The sequence below is a fragment of the Bubalus kerabau genome, chromosome 10 (assembly GCF_029407905.1).
Source record: "Bubalus kerabau isolate K-KA32 ecotype Philippines breed swamp buffalo chromosome 10, PCC_UOA_SB_1v2, whole genome shotgun sequence".
Classification (NCBI taxonomy): Eukaryota; Metazoa; Chordata; class Mammalia; order Artiodactyla; family Bovidae; genus Bubalus; species Bubalus kerabau.
Window position 1 is genome coordinate 14,918,114 of NC_073633.1, and position 19,602 is coordinate 14,937,715.

Below are 19,602 nucleotides of genomic sequence, written 5' to 3' on the forward strand. Positions count from 1 at the left end.
GGTCTTTGTTGCTGCTGCACATGGGCTTTCTCTAGTTGTGGCGAGTGGGGGGCTACTCTTCACCGTGGTGCTTCTCGTTGCAGAGTCCTCTCTTGTTGCAGAGGACAGGCTGCAGGAATGAGGGCTTCCGTAGTCGCAGCACAGCCTCATTAGTTGTGGCTCACAGGCTCTGGAGCCCAGGCTCAGTAGTCATGGTGCACAGACTTAGTTGCCCCAAGGCATGTGGTATCTTCCTGGAGCAGAGATCAAACCTGTGTCTCCAGCATCGGCAGGTGGATTCTTATCCACTGTACCACCAGAGAAGTCCAATAAACTCACTTCTCTTTCTAGCCCTCATCTTTACTTTTCCTTTTGAGGAAAGACTCTTTTGAATGAAACCCTGTTTTTTGATAACATGTTTTTTTAGCTTTTGTTGGCACTTAATCTTGCTCACATACTGCTTGTTCGGTCTTGAAGTTTGGCTCCTTTTCTAATTAGCTGTCTATTTTATTCAGGTTTTCATTACTACCATCCTCTACCTCCCAAGTATTGACATTCTTATTGTAACTATTTGCCTAGAAGACAATGGGTGATCAATAAATATTTGTTGATTGAAAGACTGATTAGATGAATATACAAATGAGTTAGTGACTGAAACCCTCCCAGGAGGGAAAGAAACAAGATTAAGAGAGAAAATGTGAAACAAATCCTCAGTGATGAACTATGTAAAGATGTGTTTGCAATATTGATTTTATTCTTTTACATGTCCCTAGAATTTGTCAACCTTTACATATCTTTGAAAAGTCTACATATCTACATAATTTCAGGACTCAGGTTAGAAAAATCAGATGCTATTTTTAAAATTACTCTTGAGTCAACAACAAAAAGGAGTTTTGGGGTTCTAATTGACTCATTTAACTGTTATGCTATTGAATTATCTGGAAAATATCACTGAGATTTTTTTAGATCCTCATTGTCTAGCAAATTACTCTTCCATTCACAGAAATTCTTTTACTTTGAATCTCTTACAATATTATTTTAGGTTGTTCAGTTCTTTTGTTTTCAAAGTAGTAAAAGTTAAAGAGTGTGATATTAGTCTGGGCCATATTGAATCATATCTGTTAAACATTTATGATGATGAAAATTGAGATTTTGATTGGCATTTCATTCTTATATTTGTCTTCATAAAATTAGCCTTTTAAAAAAAAGCCAGCTTTCAGGTCATACGCACTAGTTATACTGTATCCCATCAATTTTATTTTTTACTTCCTTCTTAATACATTTCTGTATTTTCTAAAATTTCTCCAGTAAGCTTTCATTACTTGTATAATCATTGAAAGCAGCAAATTTGGTTAACTCCTCTCCCCACTCAGTTAACCTCTCCCCACTAAGTTTATTACTCTGAGCAAATTGCTACTCAAATTTATATTTTACTAGAGTAATTTCTGAAGGCATAAGAATGAATGGCAGTAATTTCAACTTGAAATTTCCAAGAGCTTGATCCAGGTGAATGAATAGCAAACTACGTTCACAGTGTATTCACGTAGAGTTTGCAATTGTCTTGATTGTTCTGTCTATTCTCAGGCAATATCAAAGTTGAAATTACATGCTTATATATTCTAGATGATTTAGTACACATTAATTTATTTCCTTTTTCTCCATTGTTTTCTTTCATGTAAAATGAGGAGCATGGATAATTGCTAAATTTCATTTTAGTTCTAGTTCTCTACAATCATCTGCAAAGGTTGTTCTACAATGAATTTATTAAGAGATAGAACGATGGAGTAGTGTATTTTGAGTTCCCAAGAATACTGTTCAGTAGTCAGTACATGTTCTCTGCTACTGCTGCTGCTGCTGCTGCTAAGTCGCTTCAGTCGTGTCCGACTCTGTGCGACCCCGTGCGACCCCATAGACGGCAGCCCATCAGGCTCCCCTGTCCCTGGGATTCTCCAGGCAAGAACACTGGAGTGGGTTACCATTTCCTTCTCCAATGCGTGAAAGTGAAAAGCGAAAGTGAAGTCGCTCAGTTGTGTCCGACTCTTAGCGACCCCATGGACAGCAGCCTACCAGGCTCCTCTGTCCATGGGATTTTCCAGGCAAGAGTACTGGAGTGGGGTGCCATTGCCTTCTCAAGTTGCACCCAAAAGAATGCACTTTGAAAGTGTCCCATGACACGTAAAGGATCACACTGGATAGTGAGAAGTTGAGAAGTTTTAAGAGTTTTAATACTATAACAATCATCTAACTCTATCCTGTATCTCTGATTTCAGTCACTTCTTCCTAATCAGAAAGACATCTGTGTATCTCCATGTAGCATTACTTTAAGAAGAGGAACTTCCTAGGGTTTCTTTCAACCTCTGCTTCTCCAACTATGGAACTCAGTTTACAACATGGACTCCATTAATGACATCCTATCCAGTTACTTCATGACTTTCATACACATCACCAGGGCAATTCAGGATGTCTCTGGCCCTGTTTTTAGAAGAGGCAGTGCCCTTTAGATGGATTTTGAATTTTAAAAAAATTTATGCATATTCTTTTCAAAGCCCTTTTCAACTCCTCTGAGGAGAGTCAACATATCTGGGTAGCTAAGCAGTTAAAAATAACAGGCTTGGAGACAAACAAACCTCAGTTTGTCTCCTAGGTGTACTTTTCAACTGCTGCCTGACCTTGGGCAAGGTACTTTACAGTTTTGCCTCAGTTTTGTCATTTGTAATAGCAGTGATAATAATAGAACTCCCTTTGTAAACTTGTTTATAAGGAACAATTTCTTGCGCTACACAAAGCACTTGCACTCCATTTAGTCAAGCAATGTCTACTGAGCGCTAACCAAGTGCCAGGCATTGTGCCAAGTTTCTGTCTAATTCAGGGCTCTTCTCTTTCTTCCTTCAAATTTTCATCTAACTTCTATTCCTTCGTGTGCAAGCTCAGTTGCGTCCGACTTTTTGTAATCCCTTGGACTGTACCCCACCACGCTCCTCTGCCCATGGGATTTTCCAGGCAAGAATTACTGGAGTGGGTTGCCATTTCTTCCTCCAGAGTCTACTCCTTTAGATTTCGGCTTAAATGCACTTTCTAGGGAAGGCTTCTATGTTAGTTCAGGTCTTCCAAGAAGTGAATGTCAACACAGGATTAGACATGCAAGAGATTTACTAGAGGATTGCCGGGGTCCAGCCCCGGCTAATCCAGGGTATTCGAAGCGGGGACTGCGTCGGCGAGGATCAGGATACAATAGCTTCAAATAGATATTAATTAAAGATGTAAAGAGTAATAGAATGAGGATAGCTCAGTAGGAAAATTCAGTGGAGAAAAGAGGCTGAGTAGCTTGGTTTACGCGGGAGACCAATAAAACTTCAAGACCAGAAGCTTGCACCACTTACGTAGGCTGCAGGCGTCCTTCCGTTCTCCCCAAGGAGAGGAGACACTGAGGCCTCCCCGGTCGGATCTTAGAAGCCCAGGCAAAATTAGTAAGCTTCGTGGGTTCCGCACTCCAGATGGAGACTCAACCAGAGTTTGAGAGGGAGAAAGACATGGGGAGACCAGTATTTCGAGGAACTGATCCCAATTCTTTATTTTCCAGAGTCTGTTTTTATACACTGAGATGTTATACAAAAGTCATGCAGGGACAGCAGTCCTGACTTTTATTAAAGTCAGGTGCTTCACACAAATGTATACAGAGGTCTTAGGTGTGTTACATCATGTTCTGGCCAGAGGGGCCTGCTGACAATTTATGACCCTCTTCTTGTGACAGCGGTCAGTCAACACTTATTTCTCCAGGAGTGATTATTCTTAAAACAGACGTCACTCAAATAAAGTTACATTCCTATAGGGTGAGGGTGTAGTGGGTTTTAGTTAAGGAAAGAGTTTACTTGGCTTAAGGTCTAACGTGATTTATATCAAAGGTTAATACTTATTTCTTCTATATATTCATTAATGTGTATAAGGGCAGGGGATGTGGAGACTTAGCAGTAAACATTGGCTCAACAAATGAAAAACCCTTCACCAATACAATTTCTAATCAGCTCACTATACTTATACTAATGGTTTTCTAACTTTTCTAAGGAACCTGTTTTTAGAAGGTTTAAAGCATCTCATGCCTCTACAGTTGGGAGGCTGTGAGCAATCACATGTGGCCAGACAAGCCTGTCACGCAGGCTAGAGAACCTTCAGAGGAGTTTGTAGGTTGAAACACTCCTATCACGCCCAGGAATTATTATTAACTGGAGCTCTAAGTTAACTCCTTCTCTGAAAGAGGTGGTGGGGGACAGCCCCCCGTAAAGTCAGAGGTGTAGGGGAGAGCGCAAAGTAGTAAAGTAGGCAGGCTCTGGTTATGGGGGTAGATGCTTGAGGATTTCCAGGGGGACTCCTGAGGCTCCATCCCCCCTTTGCCTATGTCGAGCCTCCTTCCTCATGACCTTTGCCATGGGCGGAGTGCCTCACGCTGGCCCCCAACAGAGGATCCCTGTGGAAGATAAGGGAGGAAGCAGGAGTAAGCAGGGAGAGCCTCAGGTTCCAATGCACATTTGACATCTATTGAAGGAGAAGGAAGGAGAACTGGGTAGAAAAAGACTGCAGCACTCTTCTAAGAGAGTTCTGGCCAGGCAAAGGGGGAGTTTTCAACTCAGAATTGCCCTTTACAAGGGTCCTTTGTCCTACAGGAAGGCTGGCTCTAACACGTCTGCAGTGTTCAGTCACTGGCTGGCTGCAGTTCAGGAGGGGCAAAAACAGAAGATGCACTCAAGCCCCAGCTTTGGGGCAGAGTCAGGGAAGAAGGAAAGCAGAAAGGGACTTAGGGTGTTTTGATGATGTGGCTTTCATGATTGTTAAGGCTTCCCAAGCAGCTCAGTGCTAAAGAACCTGCCTGCCAATGCAAGAGACGCAGGAGACACAGGTTCCATCCATGGGTCAGGAAGATACCTTGGAGGAGGAAATGGCAACCCACTCCAGTATTCTTGCTTGGGAGTTCTACACTATCCCTGTCATTACAAATGACAAAACTGAGGCAGAACTGTAAAGTTCCTTGCCCTGGTATTCTTACCAAATGTGATGGTAGATCCACAGAGGCAGCAGCTGGGGTTGTCAGTCAACTATCCTCTCCCTACAGGAGATCTGAGTAGCACACATCCCTAATTATCATGCCCTCTGTTATTTGCTCCTATAGAAACATGCATTTTCTTTTCCTTGGTTATTATTATTAAAACTACATTTTTATTTTTTTAATTTGGAAAGGCTTTTTTTTTCTCTGAAATATATGTTACAGGAGAGTATGGACTGATGGATTGTGTTGTTTACTACTCCATCCCCAAGAAGCCCCAGAGGAGATGGCATGTAATAGGTACAAAATACAACAGTCTTGTATCTGTCATGCGAGTGTATGTTCCTCAGTTCTTTGTCTCGTCATAACAAAGATTTGGAGCAACGGACATTAAAGCCCTCGGCGCGTCACAGCTCTCGGGTCTTGGACAAACCGTATTACAGCTCCTAGGCAAATCAGTGTTACAGCTCCATTTTATTTAGAAGATAGCAGGAGAGTGAGAGAGAGAAAGAGAAAGAGAGACAGAGAGAGAGAGAGAGAAAAGAGAGTACGCACGCGGGGGAGAGAGTCCGAGAGAAAGCGCTTTGGCTCCTTCTTTATGTTTTTTCCTCCACCTGGGCCTGCCCTATGCAAATTGGGCTTAGCCAGGAGTGCTGTTTGTTCTGCCTGAAGTCTTCACTCTGGTCCTTGGACCTTCCTTGTCTTTTAGCCACCGCCATTTTGGACTCCTTTTCCCTATTCTACCTACCTAACATATCCATTCTCTCTATTCTATTCCACGTTACCATATCCACATGGAGAATGTAGAGAATATGCTACACACAGGCCTGTGCTATAATTAACAGGGCCTCTTTGAAAAATAAAAATGACTTTCTCATCACCCCCAGGCGAAGGGCTGGGAGCAGTAAAAAGTACATCCTGGAAAGACATCTTGCAAACAAGATGCTGAAGTACTGATATGACTCATGGAGAACTATTAGTGACTGTTCGGTAACCAGAGCCTTGAGGGAGTTGCTTGAGAAAGGGTGTTACTAGCCGAAGGGCTAAACAAAATCATGAAAGGCCTGAAGGTTTGACATTGAGGACTGTGCATTGTATATCTTTATCCCCAATCTGAGATTGTAAAGAACAGATATCTCTGAAGTGAAGTGAAGTCACTCAGTTGTGTCCGATTCTTTGCGACCCCATGGACTGTAGCCCACCAGGCTCCCTGGTCCATGGGATTTTCCAGGCATGAATACTGGAGTGGGTTGTCATTCCCTTCTCCAGGGGATCTTCCTGACCTAGGGATCGAACCCAGGTCTCCTGCATTGTAAGCAGACACTGTACCATCTGAGCTACCAGGAGAGCACGAATAAGGAAGTAGAAGTTAACAATAAAAGGCACGCAAGGATTAGGATCTGGGCTTTTGCCTGAGAATGGCATCAGCCCCCTGATCCCCACTTTATTTCTGAGTCTCATTCTTCATTCTTCTGCAGCACGGCTCCCTCAGGTCGGTTCGTTGTTGGGCTGGTACCAACAGTAGAAGTTGTAAATGACTCCACATGACAGAACAACTCATGATGCCAATCACATGCCAAATATAAAACTGTGTTGTGTTGTGTTGCGTTCAGTCGTGTCTGATTCTTTGTGACCCTATGGATTGTAGCCCTCCAGGCTCCTCTGTTCATGGGATTTTTCAGGCAAGAATACTGGAATGGGTTTACCATTTCCTCCTCCAGGGAATATATCCAAACTAAGGATTCAACTCCTGTCTCCTGCATTGGCAGGCAGATTCTTTACTACTGAAGCACTTGGGAAGCCGTAACAATCACAAAACCCACATCATCAAAACACCCTAAATCCCTTTCTGCTGTCCTCCTTCCCTGACTCTGCCCCAAAGCTGGGGGTTGAGTGCATCTTCATTTTTGCCTAGTCTTTTCATTTTCTTAAGTGTCTTGAAAGGAAGTACTTAATTCTGATGAAGTTTATCATTTTTTTCTTTTAAGGATAGTGCTTTAGGTATCATACTGAAGAAATCTTTGTCTAGCCTAAGATCTCAAATATTTTCTCTTGCTTTCTTTCAAAAAATTTAAAGTTTATATCTATAATCCATTTTGTGTTTTCACATACAGTATGAAATTTACTTATTTTTTATATGTATTTTTAAATCGAAAGATAATTGCTTCACAGGATTGTGTTGGTTTCTGCCAAACATTAACCTGAATTAGTCATAGGAAATTTACTTATCTATATTTACATATGGATATCCAAATGTTCCAGCATCATTAGCTGAAAAGTCTGTCTTTTCACCACTGAATTTTCCTTGGACTTTGTTGAAAATCATTTGGCCATACAGATATATGTGACTTTTAAAAAACTTACTATTTAATTTCATTGATCTGTTTGTCTCCCTTTACACTAATTCTATACTATCTTCAGGTTAATGCAGCTTTATAATAAATATTGAAATCAGGTGCTGCTGCTGCTGCTAAGTTGCTTCAGTTGTGTCCGACTCTGTGCGACCCCATAGACGGCAGCCCACCAGGCTCCCCCGTCCCTGGGATTCTCCAGGCAAGAACGCTGGAGTGGGTTGCCATTTCCTTCTCCAATTGAAATCAGGTAGTGTAGTATAAATTTTCCAATTTTGTTCTTCCCTTTTAAAGTTGTTCCAGTTATTCTAGCTCTTTTGAATTTTCATATACATTTTAGAATCATTTGTCAATTACTTATGAGATCCTCTGGGGATTTTGATTTGGGTTGCATTGAAACTATAGATCAACTTGAGAAGAAATTGACACTTACTGTATTGTCTTCTAACCCATGAACATGGTGTCTTTTTCTGTTTATCTGTCTTCTTAAATTTGTGTATTTTGTAATTTTTAGTGTATAATTTGTATAAATAAATGTATATTTATCAAACTCATCCATAAGCATTGGTATTTTTAATTTCAATTTCAGCTTGTTTGTTGCTAGTATAATAAAATCAGTTTACTTTTGTATATTGATTTTTATATAATGTAATCTTGCTGATCTCATTTGTGTTCCAGTAGCTTCTCATAGATTCTATAGAATTTTGACTGTATATAATATCAGTATATAAAACTGTATATAATGTCAGTATATAATGACTGTATATAAAACCAGATTTACTCCTTCCTTTATGATTTGGATGCTTTTTATCTCTTCTCACCTTATTGCACAGGCTGGAAATTCCTCAGTACGGCATTGAAGAGGTGGTGAGTGCAGATATTCTTGCCTTTTTCTGATGTTAGGAAGAAAACAGTTCTTTCCCATGAAGAACTACTTTTTACAGATGTTTCCATCAAGTTGTATGTATTCTCTTGTATTCCTAAGAATGGATACTATGTTTTTCCAATTCTATCATTGCATTTATTGAAATGATCATGTAGTTCTTCTTAGTCTTAGCTAATGCTCATTATATTGTTTGATTTTCCATGTTAATTCAGTCTTGCATTCCTGTGGTAAGCCTTCATCTGGACATAATGTACTATCCTTTTTAAATATTGTGGAACTAAAATAGGTAGAATTCTGTTAAGAATTGTTGCATCTATGTTTATAAGGCTATTGGCCTGTGGTTTTCTTTTCTTGCAACATCTTGAGTTTGGGTACCAGAATAACGCTATCCTTATAGAATAAGCTGGGAAGTATTTACCTCCTTCAGTTTCCTGTAAGACTTTTGTAGAATTTGAATTATGTTTACTCTTAAAATTAAATTATGTTAATGTTATAAAAAAGCTGTAGTGACTATATTACCACCAGACAGAGTACAACTAGAGAAAAGAATATTACCAAGAAAAAAGAGGGTGATTTATAAAGTGAAATTATTTAATAATGACAAAGTAATTTTCATATTCATTTCATTAAAGGTAAATTCACCTAAATAATAGAAAAATTCTAAATGTTTATGCAACTATTAGCAGAGCTTCATAACACATAAAGCAAAAACTAATAGAACAGCAAGAACTAGAAAAATTTGTAATTACAGTCAAGGATTTCAGTGTTCCTCTCTTAAATAATAAAATCAGTAGACAGAAAAATCAGTATGTTCTAAATCCCTCGCTCCACCCCACCCTACCCCAGGATTTAGATTTAAACATGTAGATTTACTAAGCTGCTTCAGTCATATCCGACTGTGCGACTCTATGGACTGTAGCCCGCCAGACTCCTCTGTCCACGGGATTCTCCAGGCAAGAGTACTGTAGTGGGTTTCCATGCCCTCCTCCAGGGTACCTTCCTGACCCAGGAATCAAACCCTGATCTCTTAACATTTCCTGCATCAGCAGGTAGGTTCTTTACAGCTAGCTCCACCTGGGAAGCCTAGTATCAGGCAAGTTGGTGTGATTGACATTGGTACATTTCACCCAACAGCTACAGAATAAACTTTTATTTTAAACGTACACAGAGCACTTACCAAGACAAACGAACCACACTGTGGGCCACAAGACAAATTTCAATAAATTTAAAATGATTTAAATTATATGAAGCAAATTCTTTGATGATAATGGTATTAAATTAGAAATCAATAACATATTCTAGAAAAAAATCTGATACTTGGAGACTAAAGAACACACAAATAACCAAAGGATCAAAGGAAAAAACTAATAGGGAAATTAGAAAGTATTCTGAAATGAAGTCAAATGAAAACACAATATATTAAAATGTGTGGGATGCAGCTAACAAAGTATTTTGAAGGAAACTTGTACTACTGAATTCCTGTATTACAAAGGAAGAGACATCTCAAATCAATGACGTCAGTTTCCAAGAACCTGGCAAATTATTTTAAAAACAACAACAAAAAAGAAAGGAAATAAACATAACAGCAGAAATCAATGCAAAAGAAAAACGGAGAAAACCTATGCAACCAAAAGCTGACTTTGAGATTTGCAATCAGTGAGGTTAATACGCCTCTTGCCAGATCGATCAGAAAAAAGCAAAAAAGACACAAATCACTAATTTCAGGAACCAGGGAGTGAGGTCCTATGTATTTTAAAAGGACAATAAATACTGTTAACAGATTTATCTGTTAACGAATAAATCCGACAGCTTATATTTTCACAACTATTAAAGCTCACTCAAGAAGAAATACTAAATACTCTTTGAATTAGTGAATGCTGATACTACGGACAGGGAGTAGTCCAGGCTTTACAGATAAATAAGGGTCCCCAAGCAGCTCTCAGATCATTAACGAGAAAAAAAAGAAATAAAGCTTAATACTGATCGGTGAAGAAGGGTGAGGGAAAACTTGGTCAGGAGGCCAGGAAAAGCTTCTCTGGGGAGGAGTCACTCCATGCAGACAGGAAGGACCGGTAAAAAAAAAAAAAAAATGCTTATCAGAATGTGAGCTTAGGGATGGGGTTCAGGGAAACCCTCTGTCTTTCTCAAAGAAGTCCCAGCCTCTACGCGCTCGCAGCTACGACCTTCCCGCAGCCTAACCGTGACGCTCCCAGCCGCGCGCCTGCACAGTCGAGCGCCTGCGCATTCGAGCCAAGAGCTCACAGGAGAGAGCGAGGCCGTTGCCGGAAGTATGACCTCCCGCTGCCTGTTCGCTGTTTCCATCCGGGTCACGTCGGTCTTCCGGGTATTTCCGATAGGGCTTTCTACGCCTCTTTTTTTCGGTTACTTTTCAGTCTTCCGTCTTTTGCCACCGCCCCCGAGCTCCCACACCCTTGCCGGCCCTGCCTTTTCTTGTGTTGCTCCTCCCTGCTGCCGAGGCCGAGACTTAGCGCTCAGCCCGGAGCCGGGCCTATCCATTCCGCGTGGGCACTACCTCCTTTGGCTCGGGAGGAAGCTAGGACCAAGCGCGCCAGGCCGTCACTCCTGGAGCTCCTGGGCTGGGGGTGCCGGTCGACCCTCCTGCGCAGTCCTTTCCCGAGGACACTTGTGAGTTAGCGGGTTTAAGAGAGGGAAGCCTCCGTGTAGGCCCGTTTGGGGGGCGCGGGGCGGGGCACCGCGGCGCGCCGGAAACTTTTTCGAAAACTAGTGTTTTGTGTGGGAGGTTCCGGCGGTATTTCCTCAATATCCCAGAGGTCTGGGCGGCCCCAGGACTGCTGAATTTGCTGAAGAATCTTAGAAACGGTGACGTTCTTCACTCATTTGTCTTCCTCGCGTCCCGTCCTCAAGTCTAGGACCAAACGAGGAAGAGCGTCTCGAGACTCTGCATGGGGTTTCAAAGGGTGGTGAAGAGCTAAGGTAAATACTTAGAAACTTAAGACTTTTCACTGAGTGGTTGTGAAATTGCCTCAGTTCTTCGAGTTACAGGAAAATGCACAGGTTAGGACTCTGTCCGATTGTTGTGTACCCGCTGTGTTTTGTTTTTGCCCCCTTCAGCCTTTGAGGATAGCCTCTTCAACTCTCTAGGCCAGAACGCGAAGGGGTACATGTGTCTCCCAACTTTTGAATCGTCCACGTTCCCTGCCTTGTTTGATTCTGTCTCACCTCTTTGTCTAAAATACCAGTTGTTTGTTTATATTGGTATACCAGTGAGGGGAACAAAAAAGAAACTGAAACTCAAGCTAAATTGGCAACTTAACAGGTGTGTGGTTTTCTACGGAAAGATCTTAAGTGAATACTAAGTCTGTGTGTTTGTTTTACAGGTAACATGCTACTTTTGTAAATACTCTCGTATGCTTCATTACCACAAGGCTTTTTAACATGGCATTGACAGCCTTGTACTGACAGTAACAATACTTTAAATAGTAGGAAATGTCCTGTAACGGGCTCTGTGTGGAATAGGCACTGAAGAAATGTTCCTTTGGAATCATGTGGCTCGATTATTTTTCAGCACTTGGGTGCGATCTAATTCTTAATCAAATGGACGTCTCTTTCACAACCTATGGATGGGTTGACAAAGGTTGAGCAGGATTTAGGAGTTAGACTATTTGTATTGTGAAGAAGAGTAGTAAGTTAAGGGGATCAGAGGCATTTGGACAAAGTGGACAGATAACTGCAGATTCCACTTCCTAGGAAATCTTGATGAAGGAGTTTATGTAATCTTGAGTGTTCTCTAATTCTTTGGAGGAGATCAAGTTTAGGATAGAAATTCCAATTTTTAAGTTACAGGACCAAAGGTTATGTCACTAGGAATTACTTTGAAAACTACTCCATTACAGCCTTGTCTCATGTATGATTATTTACAAATAGACCCGTATAATTTCTCAGTAGGCTTGCTTAGTCAAGAAGTAATCCTTAAAAGTGTCTCTTTAATCTGTCCTTAAGGCAGGAACCAATGCAACAGTTTTAAAGCAGTTCAAAATTTATTCCATTGTATAGTCAAGACAGATTGAGAAGTTGATAACTTTCAAACTAAGAAAAGTAGGATACCACTAACATCTGGATTTTCTTTATCATAAAATTTCTTATACCTGGTACTGTGGATACTGTGGGGTAATCTTTTTTTTTCTCTACTTGCTGAAAAAGCCTTTTATTCAGAATATAAGAAAAAAATTTAAAATTTTGTGGAAGTCTCCTTACATCTGGTGTGATAGTAGTTTTGCTGGATTTTATTCTCAGAAACTCTGTTTTGTTTAAAAAATGATCCCTTATATTGTTTATTGTTTGTGTTTTTTTTGTGAAGTTGCTAGGTAGTGTTTGACTCTTTGCGATCCAGTGGATGCTTTACCATCTAAGCCACCAGGGAAGCCCGATATTGTTTATAATAGGTTATTATTTTGGTGTCATTTTTATCTTCATCAGAATTAGTGTTGGAATGTATTAAGGGAGTAGGTTTCCTTGTGGCTCGGGTGGGAAAGAATCTCCCTGAAATGCAGGAGACCCAGGTTCGATCCCTGGATTGGGAAGATCCCCTAGAGAAGGGAATGGCAATCCACTCCAGTACTCTTGCCTGGAGAATCCCACGGACAGAGGAGCCTGGTGGGCTGCAGTCCTTGGGGTGGGTTGCAAAGAGTCAGGGACGACTCGGTGTGTGTCCTTTAATATTACTATCTTTGCGTGTCTTAATATTAAGAGAAATATTAGAAAGGAATAGAAATCCATAGGCTTTTGGTTTACTTCCTTATCTCTAGATGATTATGCAGGATATCTGTTGGAGAGCATTGAATGTCATGGGTTAAATTCCCTAGGAATGATTCTCCCCACTTCCAAGGTTGGCCTAAATAAGCTGGACTTGAAGGCCAAAATTCATCCTGAGGAGAACTGACAGATTCTTTGCTTTGGTGGTGCTCCAAAACCTTTGATGCTTATCTGGAATTTGGGATACACTGATTTAGGTAACTGCTCTAAAGTAACTAAGTATGCAATCATTCTTAGCCTTTAAGCTGTGGATAATTTGGTCATTAGCTTTGAAGAGTACTTCTGGGCCACAAAACATCTTTTGACTTATTCTGTCCTTATTCTGACCATATAATAGGATAGAAGTAAGCCCATCATCTAGGCTATTATGTCATTTTGGGTCTCAAGCATGAAGAAAATACAAACATATTTATACACATAAACAAAATATCTGGAGTTTTACCTATGGACTGGTTTAAATAAATCTGAATATAGAGTATTTTAATTCTAGTTTTTCTGAATACAAGTTCCTTCTCTTATTTGATCAGATCCATATTGTATGTCTGTATTACAGTAAAATTAAATATCAAGCACAGTTCTTTATAATGAATTGTATTTAATGTCATTTTCTCATGAATCCTATGACATAGTAATTGTTTTTTGGGAAGTTGGATCAGAGAAGCAGAGTCAGGGAGGCCAAGAAAGAGTGTGAACCCAAGTAAAGGGAGAAGGTGGCATTAGTGAGAGCCTTAGATCTGGCATTCTACTGTTATTGAGAGTACTTTTAATAAAGAATGCTGTGCAATCCTGCTTGGTTCAACATATTGTCTCTAAGCAGCAAACATCAGGCTGGAGAAGGAAATGGCAACCCACTCCAGTGTTTGCCTGGAGAATCCAGGGACGGAGAAGCCTGGTGGGCTGCCGTCTATGGGGTCGCACAGAGTCGGACATGACTGAAGTGACTTAGCAGCAGCAGCAGCAGCAAACATCAGAGAGTATAGTTTGGCAAACATTATAGGAATTAAAAAAAAAAATCAGTCTCCTATAGCTATAGAAAGGCCTTCTGAAGAAAGCTGACAAACTCTTGTTTTCTGGAGGTAGCACCTTGTCTCTGGTCCATGGTAGTCAGGCACCTGGGTTGGGATCTGATGGTGGCTTTTCTCCACAATCTCTTATGAACTTTAAACTGGTAAGTCTCACTATCTATGGCTAGCCTAGGAAATTTTAGTCTTTCAGAATTGAAAAGGAATAAAGTTTCTATGAGTGGTTTATTTGTTTCTTCCCAGAGCTTTCTTTTTTTTCCTCTCCTGTTGTCTCCTATTCTAGTTTTTCAAGCCATCTGGTCCCAATCCCCAGAGGCAATTACTATTTCTTTTAGTAGTATATATATTGTTTTCCTCTGTTGTTCTAAAAAAAAAAAAACACCACAACTTTTATAACTTGTTTTTTAGATTGACATCTATTAAAAATGAGGATTTAGCACTTTTATGTAGCCTCTCTCATCATAAACTATGATGTATATATACATGTAAATAATATGTAAAATATAGTATAATAACATACGTAATTGTAAATAAATACAATGTAGTAAGTAATATATAAATATATTATAATTTCGGGCTTCCCAGGTGGTGCTAGTGGTAAAGAACCTGCCTGCCAATGCAGGAGACATAAGAGATGTGGGTTTGATCCTGGGTTTGGAAGATCCCCTGGAGGAGGACATGGCAACCCACTCCAGTATTCTTGCCTGGAGAATCGCCTGGACAGAGGAGCCTGGTGGGCTGTAGTCTGTAGGGTCTCAAAGAGTTGGACATGACTGAAGCAACTTCACATGTATACATGTTATAATTTCTGTTTAAATCAATATGTTAAATATTCATGTTATTGTAAGAACTAAGTAGGTAACTGACTATATTTTCTTTTTTATATGACCTTTTGAGTGTGTTTTGTCTGTAGTTTCAGTAATTTATTTTTAACTTCTTGCATTTCTTTCTAAGACTTTATTTATTTATTGACTGGTGGGTCTTCAGTGCTGCACACAGGCTTCTTCTAATTGCTCAGAGTGGGAGCTACTCTTTATTGTTGTATGCAGGCTTCTCATTGCAGTGGCTTCTCTTGTTGCAGAGCACAGGCTCTAAATGCACCAGCTTCAGAAGTTACAGTGAGCGGGCTCAGTAATTGTGGCGCATGGGCTTAGTTGCTCCAAGACATGTGGGATCTTCCACGACCAGGGATTGAACTGACGTCCCTTGCATTGATTGCAAAGCTAATTATTGACCACTGGGCCACCAGGAGGCCCGAACTTGCTACATTTCTGTTCCTATAATTTTTTCTGCTCTGTTGGCCAAACTCCTCTCTGGTCAAATATATAAGGTAAACTACCAGTTCATTTTTTTCCTCCTTGCATATCTTCTTGTAGCCCTCTGTTGACGTGTTCTACTTTAAGCTGTCCCTTCACCAGCATCCTGGGGAATTTACTGTCTCTGACCTGTGTGAGAACTTCCCTTTTCCTAGATCTGGGATTTTCTTTTACTTTTTTCAATACCTTACATGTCTTGAAAGGGTTTTTATTCTCCTTTTGCACTGATAATATAATTGGGTATAGAATTATAGCTTGAAAGCATTTCCTACAGAAGCCTTGAAGGCATTCACTTCTTTGTCTTGTTTCCACTGTTGCTATTGAGTGGTCCAAAGCCATTTTGATTACCATCCCTTTGTGTGTTTCTTTTTTTTTTAATTGTACAGTTGACTTACACTGTTGTGTTAATTTCTGCTATACAGCAAAGCGATTCAGTTATACATATGTATATACATTCTTTTTTTTACATTCTTTTACATTATGGTTTATCTCAGAATATTGAATATAGTTCCCTGTGCTTTACAGTAGGACCTTGTTACCTATTCACCCCATCCCTTTGTTTATAACATTTTCTTTCTCTGTAATATTTATAAGCTTCTTTTACCTGGTATTCTGAAATTTCACTGTAATATGCGTTTATATATATATGTGTATATAGACGTGTGTGTGTGTGTGTGTGTGTATCTTGTGCTTTTTACTCATTGGATCCTTTCAGTCTAAGGCTTGGTGTTCTTCAGTTCTGACCATGTTCTTGTTTTATTTTCTTGGTAATTCCTTTTCTGTTCTTTCTGGAACTTAAGTTGTGTTGGATGTTGGACCACCTGGTCACTTATATTTTTCTCTTACTGTTTTGCCTCCTGTCTGCCCTCACCAGTTTTTCTTTCTTGTTCATTCCTCAGTGTTCTTTTAGCTTTCTGCTGGATATTTCTGCTTTTAATTTTGTAATTTCCAAGAGTCTTTCTTGTTTTTTAAACAACACATTCTTGTTTTACATATACAGTGTTTTTTTTATTAGTTATGAAATTAATGAGTTTTTTTTTCTCTCATCTTTTGTTTGTTCCAAGTGTTGTTTCTATTTATTACTAGGCCTTTTTAAAATTTTTAACTTCTGATGATCCATGACTTGTTTTTCTAGAAATCTAAATTGGAAGCTTCTGTGTGCCTAGGTAGGCAGTTCCGTAGTAGACTTCATTGTAGGTTTCTAGCAAGCTTAACATTTTCTTGGTGAACGACTGCTTCTATGTTACAGATTTCTTTGTTACTATATTATATGATTTCTCTTTCCATTATTTCATAGATGAATTTTTTAATTGCTTGAATTGGGAATATAAGCTGGGAATGCTATTTTTACTTTGTAGACTTTACTTAATATTTGTTTTCAGTTTGTTTTTTTATCCCACTCTTCTCTGAATTTACAGCCTTTTGGGGTCAGTCATTGCAAAGAATAAATATCTAGTCTCTTGGCAGGAGCAGGGAACGATTCTGATTGCGTTTTACATAGGTTTTCTCTGTTCCTGCAGAACAAGCTCTCTTATTGGCTGTTGTTTTTATAAGTTGTTTAAAATTTGAGGGGAATCTCAGAATTTTATAAATAGTTATTAGGTAATAAAATTCCATCCCTTGTTTGATCAGATCTGTAAGCTCTAAATCCTGGGACTTGGGTTGTCATATGAAGGCTTATGCTTTTGAATAAATTAAAATGGGGATAAATGTAAGAAATTGTAGATTTCATTAAATACATCTCTTGGGTGGTTTCTTTTTATTATCAAAGTATAATGGTGTTAACTTGATTTATAAGAGTTGTTGATAAATTTATGACTAATTTATCATGAAATTAGAAAATTGCAAAGATTTTAGTGTCATTTGAATAATATAGTTAATCTAGATTTAAAATTCATCATTAGTATTTTGTTATGTATTTTGTGACTTAAGAGATCTATTTGAGAAAATAAATTTATAAATGAAATTTGTAACTTGGTAACTTTATTAAATAGTAGATACTGGTTATCAAAAAGTTCAGTGTCTTTAATCTATAATAATTTGTCTTTAAAACTATTCTAGGTAGAAGAATACATGTTGTCTTTTAGTGAACAAGAGCATGTTCCCAAACTCAATTTTGGGTCGCCCGCCTTTCACTCCAAACCATCAACAACATAATAACTTCTTTGCCCTGTCACCAAGTCTTTATTCACACCAGCAGCTTATAGATGCACAATTCAGCTTTCACAATGCAGAGTAAGTGCACTGTCATTTTGGCCCATGTCATTTGTAAGTTTCAGTTTTTACTTGACACAGATCCTTTTTATGTGAAACATTTGGAGTTAGAGGAAATGTTACCATGCTCTTTCTTTGTTTTTGGTAGCTTGTCTAGAGCTGTGTCATTACAGCAGTTGACATACGGAAATGTCAGTCCAGTACAGACCTCAACTTCCCCATTATTTCGAGGAAGGAAGTAAGTATTTCTTAACTTATTTGAAAAGAAAAATGTGCAGTTTTGGGAACCGTTTAACACTGTATCTTGTATTAAGTTAAATGGACACTAACCTACATTTTGTTTCCTGGGGTCTGTGCAGTCAGTCATGTAACAGCATTTTCAAACTTCTAAGTATTTAAAATTTAGGGCTAACTATCTTCAGATAACTACTTTTAATTGCGTTTTTAACTAAAGCAGATGGGTTTCTGTATATTTGCTAGGGCTGCCATAACAGTTCAACAGAGTGGGTGACTAAAATAACAGATTAATTTTCTTAAAATTCTGGGGGCTAGAAGTCTGAGATCAGGGTGTTAGCAGGTTTGATTTCCTCTGAGGCCTCCCTCTTTGGCTTATAGATGGCTGCCTTCTTTCCTAATACTGTCATCCTCCTCTGTTTTCTGTGTCCTAATTATTCTTCTGAGGATACTAGTTATGTTGGATTAATAACCCCCAGTTTAATTTAATTACTTAAGGGCCTTGTGTCCAAGTAGAGTCACATTTTGAAGTACTGGGGTTAAGACTTAAATGTGAATTTGAGAGAACGTAATTCAGCTTATAACTCTTTCTATTAAAGTTTACTGTTTAATTTATCTTACACAGGTCAGGTTCCACAGTAAATATTATTATAGTGAAAGTTTCTATATGACATAAAGCTTTCTATAGAGAAGTCAGGAATCAATTCACTTGAACCAATTTGATTGAAAGAAATTGATGTATCACAGGGTAATCTTGATAGAACTTTAGGGGTGAGTATTAAAATAAGCCTTGGCAATATTTGCAAGATACTGCTTTTTAAAGCCTGTATAAACATTCCATAACTTTTATGTACAATTAGAAATAACACTAGATAAGAATTACTGTTCACCCACTGTGGCCTTCCCTCATACCTCAGTTGGTCAAGAATCCGCCTGCAATGCAGGAGACCCCAGTTCCATTCCTGGGTTGGGAAGATCTGCTGGAGAAGGGATAGCCTACCCACTCCGGTATTCTTGGGCTTCCCTTGTGATTCAGCTGATAAAGAATCCGCTTGCAATGTGGGAAACCTGGGTTTGATCCCTGGGTTGGGAAGATCCCCTGGAGAAGGGAAAGGCTACCCACTCCAGTATTCTGGCCTGGAGAAGTCCACGGACTGTACAGTCCATGGGGTCACAAAAGGTCGGACATGACTGAGCGACTTTCACTTCGCTATTGTGTTAGTTTCTGCCATACATCAACATGAATCGGCCGTCGGCATACGTATGAGTGAGCTCCCTACATCACAGAGCAAATTCCCACTGGTTATCTGTTTTATTCTTTACCCTGATAGCTAAGTTGGTAAAGAATCTGCCTGCAATGTGAGACCTGGGTTTGATCCCTGAGTTGGGAAGATCCACTAGAGAAGGGAAATGCTTCGCACTCCAAAATTCTGGCCTAGAGAATTCCATGGACTATACAGTCACAAAGAGTCAGACACAACTGAGCGACTTTCACTTTGCAGCTTCCCTGGTGGCTCAGTTGGTAAAGCGGCTACCTGCAATGCAGGAGACTTGGGTTCGATCTCTGGATCGGGAAGATCCCCTGGAGAAGGGAATGGCAACCCACTCTAGTATTCTTGCCTGGAGAATTCCATGGACAGAGGAGCCTGGAGCAACACAACTGAGCAACTAACACTTTCACTGTGTTCAGTTCAGTCGCTCATTTGTGCCCAACTCTTTGCGACCCCATGGACTGCAGCATGCCAGGTTTCCCTGTCCATCGCCAACTCCC

General features: G+C 39.6%; 1 protein-coding gene across 9 annotated transcripts in view; it reads left to right on the forward strand.

Moving 5' to 3' along the window:
* The first annotated feature begins 8,209 nt into the window (after window positions 1-8,209).
* Window positions 8,210-19,602, forward strand: part of TENT2 (terminal nucleotidyltransferase 2) — a 61,895-nt gene continuing 50,502 nt past the window's right edge. For 2 of the 9 annotated variants that reach the window (XM_055536664.1, XM_055536671.1), the window contains exons 1-4: window positions 10,758-10,897; window positions 11,138-11,206; window positions 17,445-17,618; window positions 17,746-17,835. In XM_055536664.1, coding sequence (XP_055392639.1) covers window positions 17,482-17,618; window positions 17,746-17,835 — 227 coding nt within the window. In that variant the 5' untranslated portion in view covers window positions 10,758-10,897; window positions 11,138-11,206; window positions 17,445-17,481. Of the gene's footprint in view, window positions 8,233-10,369; window positions 10,596-10,757; window positions 10,898-11,137; window positions 11,207-15,148; window positions 15,398-17,444; window positions 17,619-17,745; window positions 17,836-19,602 lie in introns of those variants that run through there. The other 7 variants (XM_055536665.1, XM_055536666.1, XM_055536667.1 and 4 more) reach the window with 7 other exon arrangements.